Source organism: Schistocerca nitens, chromosome 4 (genome assembly GCF_023898315.1).
Source record: "Schistocerca nitens isolate TAMUIC-IGC-003100 chromosome 4, iqSchNite1.1, whole genome shotgun sequence".
Taxonomy (NCBI): Eukaryota; Metazoa; Arthropoda; class Insecta; order Orthoptera; family Acrididae; genus Schistocerca; species Schistocerca nitens.
In genome coordinates, this window is record NC_064617.1 from 460,421,962 (window position 1) to 460,428,932 (window position 6,971).

General features: G+C 42.6%; 1 protein-coding gene across 2 annotated transcripts in view; it reads right to left on the reverse strand.

The window, feature by feature from the left end:
* The window catches only part of LOC126251422 (peritrophin-44-like), a 144,869-nt gene extending 144,549 nt beyond the window's left edge, over window positions 1-320 (reverse strand). The window contains exon 1 of one of the 2 annotated variants that reach the window (XM_049951837.1): window positions 242-299. In XM_049951837.1, coding sequence (XP_049807794.1) covers window positions 242-280 — 39 coding nt within the window. In that variant the 5' untranslated portion in view covers window positions 281-299. Of the gene's footprint in view, window positions 1-241 lie in introns of both variants that reach the window. The other variant, XM_049951838.1, reaches the window with a different exon arrangement.
* Between the last annotated feature and the right edge of the window lie 6,651 nt (window positions 321-6,971).

Genomic DNA, 6,971 nt, shown 5'->3' on the forward strand with positions numbered 1-6,971 from the left:
AAAACTAATCTTCCATGTTTCTTTCCCTTCCCACCTGTGCCGATAGTGAGAATGATTGTAATCGAGAAGTGCCCGTAATAAGTGCAGTATGTTTCACTAACTCATACACACACACACACACACACACACACACACACACAGAGAGAGAGAGAGAGAGAGAGAGAGAGAGAGACGTATCATACGATCTTACACTAATGCTGATGCAAGCACTCGTTAACAAGAGAATACAGTTATAACTTACAGCTAAAACTCTTAGTCCAACAGTCTTGTCTCCTGCCATTATGTGACTTGCACAGTAAACACGCAGTGCGATATTTTGAAGCACTATATATATTCACCTGAGCTTTTAAGCACGCCGCTCAAACGATAAGTGATAACACGCAATCAGCAGCTCAAGTGTTTTCTATCAGTTCAGTCCGAAATTTCGGCCACATGAATCAGATTTGTAAACAACTCCAACCACTAGAAACGTCGATAATCGGGAGAGCCTGCAGCCTGCTACAAATCATTACACTCGTGGTATATTAAAAATATCTCTTCTCACCTCCTGTTACCAGAAGTGTGACGTCATACGCCGACGTTTCCCTCAGAAGTAGCCCAAATGAACAACAGATGTTTAGGAAAATAATGAAATTAATCTTAAAACAAAAATAGCCTCTGCTAATTTTTCCGTACTCAGTTTGATACCATAGCGATGCTAATGTTCATTTCGTCATCAGTCAGCATGTCACGGTTTCATTTAAACTCAAGAGACTGTTATTCTCTCTGGTTTTTATGACACAGACAGAATGGAAACACGACAGATTGTCTTCTTGAGCTTCGAAACCCTCTCTGTTTAATGGGTAGAGACTATGCCTATGACGCAGTGGCTCTGGTTGTATGAGCGCATTTGTCCCCATTTATCAGAACTATCAGCACTCCTTGCCTCACTATGGCTAGTTCAGTAATGATTCTACATCTACATCTACATACATACTCCGCAGTCCACCATACGGTGCGTGGCGAAGGGTATCTCGTATCACAACTAGCTTCTTCTCTCCCTGTTCCACTCCCAAATAGAACGAGGGAAAAGTGACTGCCTATGTGCCTCTGTACGAGCCCTAATCTCTCTTATCTTATCTTTGTGGTCTTTCTGCGAAATATAAGTTGGCGGCAGTAAAATTGTACTGCAATCAGCCTCAAATGCTGGTTCTCTAAATTTCCTCAGTAGCGATTCACGAAAAGAACGCCCCCTTTCCTCTAGAGTCCCACCCGAGTTCCTCAAGCATTTCCGTAACGCTCGCGTGATGATCAAACCTACCAGTAACAAATCTAGCGGCCCGCCTCTGAATTCCTTCTATGTCATCCCTCAATCCGACCTGATAGGGATCCCAAATGCTCGAGCAGTACTCAATAATTGGTCTTATTAGTGTTTTATAAGCCGTCTCCTTTACAGATGAACCACATCTTCCCAAAATTCTACCAATGAACCGAAGACGACCATCCGCCTTCCCCACAACTGCAATTACATGCTTGTCCCACTTCATATCGCTCTGCAATGTTACGCCCAAAATATTTAATCGACGTGACTGTGTCAAGCGCTACACTACTAATGGAGTATTCAGACCTTACAGGATTCTTTTTCCTATTCATCTGCATTAATTTACATTTATCTATATTTAGAGTTAGCTGTCATTCTTAACACCAATCAAAAATCCTGTCCAAGTCATTTTGTATCGTCCTACACTCACTCAACGACGACACCTTCCCGTACACCACAGCATCATCAGCAAACAGCCGCACATTGCTATCCACCCTATCCAAAAGATCATTTATGTAGATAGAAAACAACAGCCAACCTTCAACACTTCCCTGGGACACTCCAGATGATACCCTCACCTCCGATGAACACGCACCATCGAGGACAACGAACTGGGTTCTATTACTTAAGAAGTCTTCGAGCCACTCACATACTTGGGAACCAATCCCATATGCTCGTACCTTAGTTCGGAGTCTGCAGTGGGGCACCGAGTCAAACGCTTTCCGGAAGTCAAGGAACATGGCATCCGTCTGATACTCTTCATGTATGGTTCGCAAGATATCATGTGAAAAAAGTGCGAGTTGCGTTTCGCAGAAGCTATGCTTTCTAAAGCCGTGCTGATGCATGGACAGCAACTTTTCTGTCTCAAGGAAATTCATCATATTCGAACTGAGAATATGTTCGAGAATTCTGCAACAAACCGATGTTAAGGATATTGGTCTGTAATTTTGAGGATCCGTCATTCTACCCTTCTTATACATAGGCGTCACCTGCGCTTTTTTCCAGTCGCTCGGGACTTTAAGTTGGGCGAGAGATTCGCGATAAATGCAAGCTAAGTAAGAAGCCAGTGCAGTAGAACACTCTGTAAAACAGAATTGGAATCCCATCAGGACCTGGCGATTTATTTATTTTCAACCCATTCAGCTGCTTCACAACCACAGGGATGTCTATCACTATGTCCTCCATACGGGAATCTGTACGAGACTCAAACGGTGGTGGGTTTGTACGATCCCCCAACGTGAAAGATTTCTCAAATGCTAAATTTAAAATTTCATCTTTCGTTTTGCTGTCTTCCGTTACAGGCGAGACCGATCAGTCAGTGACTGGATGGAAGCCTTCGACCCGCTTACCGATTATACGTAAGACCAGAATTTCCTTTGGTTTTCAGCAAGATCTTTTGCTAAGGTATGACGGTGGTAGTGGTTGAATGCTTCTCGCATCGCTCTTTTTACAGCAGCACGAATCTCTACTAACTTTTGCCTGTCCTCATTCTCCCGATCTTTCTTGTACCGCGAGTGTAACTGCTTTTGCTTCCTGAGCATTCTCCGAATTGCGCAGTTAAACTACGGTGTGTCTTTCCCGCCCGTAATCCACTTTTTCGGCGCATACTTGTCCATTGCGTGATTTACAATGTGTTTAAAATTTACCCATAATTCTTCCACGTTCATAGTACCGGAAGTAAATGATGTCGATTCATTTACTAAATGGGATGCTAACAATACCTTCTAAGTAAAGCTTTTGTTTCCTGTATTTGCTTGTTCGCTCATCATTTCTACTCATGTCCAGCTTTCCTATGACGACAGCTGCTGAGCCACTCTGTAGCATACCTTCCCTTACAGTTGTGTACAAAGTAACAACACAAACGGTTACGTCACAGTACGTTATGAAGTAGTACAGTAGTACTTTCGTTTCTGTTTGCCCTGTTCCGAGGTCTGTTGCAACTCCGGTTCGCCATGTTGATTTAATGATTGGCACATCGGACCAGCGTTAATGGAATCTGTTCTGAGCTCGCCCGATGGGAAGCTAATGAAAATCTTTGAGCCTGCACAATAAAGTTATGGTTCTGTGCAACACCTCTTCCTCATTTCAAAAAATTCTTCCCTAACTTTGCCTGTGTTTACCTTCTGTACTTTCTGTAATCACGTAACATGACAGGAAACCTTGTTGCTCTCGGTGGCTGGTCACATACAGTGTTTCCTTAGACTGTATTATTCTTCTAAAGTTTGATGTTTTTCATATATGGTCTCTCTGATCCTTGTTTCCTTTTTTACAAGCTATACTGATTTTTCATTATCTTGTTACACGTTTCTCTTTTTTTACTTACCCACTCAATAGACATATGATGCATCGGCAAGTCTGGAGGATGGGTACTCCTACGTCTGAGACAGAAGTAAAGTATGCAAAATGCAATCGGTAACGAGTTAAAACTAGTGGTTGTAGCACCTATTGCTACCACATATCGTCGTCGGCTCTCCAGTAGTTTTGAATATGTCGCAAAATTTCTACCATAGAAATTTGGCCTTGCTGAGACGATGTCAGTGTTTTCGAGGGGTGTATAGGATCATAATTACGGTTGTTGTTAGGGTAAGTTGGATTTTGTGTTGGTAGTATCTCAAGTGGTTTCTCAATACAGTGCAGAGGGAGTAGATTGCAATACAGTCGAGTTCATCAGCGTACCTGAGATGCAGAAGTCTGCCACATATACCTCACAAGTCGCGCCATTTACAAAGATACTCCTATCTCATGACTCGAATTTTACCATGCCCTGAGATTTCCCTTCCTTGAAGCAGATCACAATTATCGTTTCTGAGATTAAGACTGAATGTATCCAAAGTGCCGCTATCTTTTGAAAATGAGGCCGTGGTGCCAACGTTTCTTTCCAGTACTCTGTTGCCTTTATTTCCCCCCCCCCCCCCCCCCTCCCAGAATCGGTGACATCTCGCCTTTCTGTACGTCAGTACACACTTCTCTGGCTGGTAGTCTCCCTCAAACACTGATGTAGGTCTTTCAGTGACATAAAAGCATGAACTTCTCTATAATCAGGGATAAATTAACACCTCTTCATCTGAACACACTTTTCCACCGGTATCTGTCTTACTGGATAAGGGTAAAATCGATACTGCGTGTGCATCTCTACCACTGGTAGTCGAACTAACACGTCTAACTTCCCTCTGTCCGTTTTTGCTTCTAGGTTTGCTATGTCGTTTTCTCTGACTTCAGCTCCGTGACTTAGCTCTTCAGGGAAATCTTTGTCCGCCCCTGGTAGGTGAAAGGTCAGCATGACGGATTGTCAATCCTGTGGGCCCGGGTTCGATTCCCAGCGTGGTAGGGGAATTTTCTACGCCCAGGGACTGGGTGTTGTGCTGTCCTCATAGTCTTCCTATCGCCCTTATCGACAGCAGGTCGCCGAAGTGGCGTCAAATTGAAAGACCAGCACCCGGCGAACGGTCTGCCCGACGGGGGGCCCTAGCCATACGATTAAATAAATAAGGGAAATATTTCCTTGCTAGCGGCAACCCTCACAAGAATTGCCGTGGTGACAGTAATATCGAACTTAAACTGTTCTTTTACTGCCTGGTAGACTGCTTCCTGTAGTAACCCTAGACCATTTCTTGCATCACTGAAACGCTACACCAATGCTCGTAAGAGTCTGGCTATTGCTAGTTTGGTATCTAATAAGCTCAGCTATTCCTGTGGTTCTTAATTGCTGCATAATGTTTTCATTACGTCCCAGGTGTACTGAACTAACTCCATGATTTATTCAATGGTTAACCTCATTGTCCATTGGTGACTTGTTAACAACACTTCTTTCTGTCGAGAAAATAAGACACTTAGCTTCAAAGGTTAAGTGCGAAATCGTGCATTGCTCTTCCGTTGATGCCGTGCTGCAACTTCAGGATTACCACAACCCATCGGGTGGCTCCTAGTGATTCGCCACCTAAGGGAAGAAATTTTCGTCATGCCCTCCCTTCCGTAGAAAACGCGTATACACACTAACACAATGAAGAAACTGTGCTTGCCTATTATTGAACAATAAAGACTCATAGTATAACTATGAATAAATTTGGCAACAACAGAACAACTCACTGATATACACAATAAACCTGAATACTATTCCCTTTCACATGACATTAAAGCGTAGGGTAGACTATGCGCATCCTGCTTGTCTACCACTATACGATTCTGAATTTTCCTAATCCTATTCATTCTCCTTGACTCCTCGTTGGGACTTGAGGCAATGCATACACCACTCCTCTGTTGGGTTAACTGCATTCACATGGACGATAGACACTTGACTTGGGAACTACACATCATTACTTGATAAGCCAGCTTGGCGTCCTCATAACGACCCTGATACTTAGTAAAAATTTTTTCGTCCTTCCCTTAGGCATGTAGGGGTTGGTGACCAATACTCATTGACTCACTTGAGATTGTTGTAACCTCCCATCCTGCGTGGGCTATCCTGCGCTCCAAAGCTTTAATATTGACTCGGTTTACTTCTACTCTACTTCTTGTATTTTTTGGCAAATTTATTAACAGATTCACAGTCTAATCATTACTGAGATATCATGATATCAAAGGGGAAAGCTATTTTTCTGCTGTATATCACATCGAAAGGCGAAAGACGTGTGCTAGTACGCACTTTAGAGATATATACAGAAACTACACGTTCAAAACATGTATCCCAGTCTGTATAATTGTTATTTACATAATAACTCAACATTTTAGAGAATGTCTTAACCACACTTTCTGTTCTGCCATTAGTCTGTGGATGGAATGGACTTGTTCATAATTTTCGGATTAGAGGTATATTACTTAACTGTTTCATCAAGGCTGAATAGCTAAGGTATCAGGTACCCTACATTAAGTATCCTGCTGTTAACTAAAGTTAAGGAAAAGCTGCTGTTCTATCCTGTTGATCAGGATTTGCCACCATTGCTAAAAACTCCAAAAAATGGGCTATGTTTGTCAGTACATAATTATTTTCAGGGGGGTCCTATTGAAAGGTCCTAAAATAACAAGGGCAATCATTTGAAATAGTTTAAAAGCCTGTGGTAGTTTTTGCAAAGGCAGTTCCTGATGACTAGGATCAGATCATTGTGCACAAGGCACACTGCTCAACAACCAGTCACACTGCTCAACATAACGTTTTCTTGTTCGCCACCAGAATCCTTCTGCTACACTCTGTCTGTTTCTCGTCGTCCTCCATGACCTGACAACACAGAGTCATTCACATGACACAGCACTTCGTTCTTGAACATCATCAGAACTGCTATGCATGGTCTGCATTTCGTCGTTCTGTAGAGCAAGCACTCATGTGTCACAGTCCTTGTGGGCCACTTCTGCTCTTCGCCACTGCATTAAACTTTTGCCTAGAACATCCAGCATTGCAACTTTCCTACTTAGCGTCTCAAAATATGCATCCTTCTAGCCTGGTTTCATGGACGACATGGTAATCAAACTCCTTAACTTTTGGCAATGACCTTGTTAACCTACTTGATAGTTTTTATTAGCGCTAATAACGTTTTTAAGGAGGCTTGGTCTGTGACGACTTTTCATTTTCGTCTCTTTAAATAGCAATAAAAGTACACTATCACATATATTACTGTCAACATCTCATTTTTTGTTATGGAGTAGCTACATTCCGCTTTGTGAAATTGCCTCTCGACAC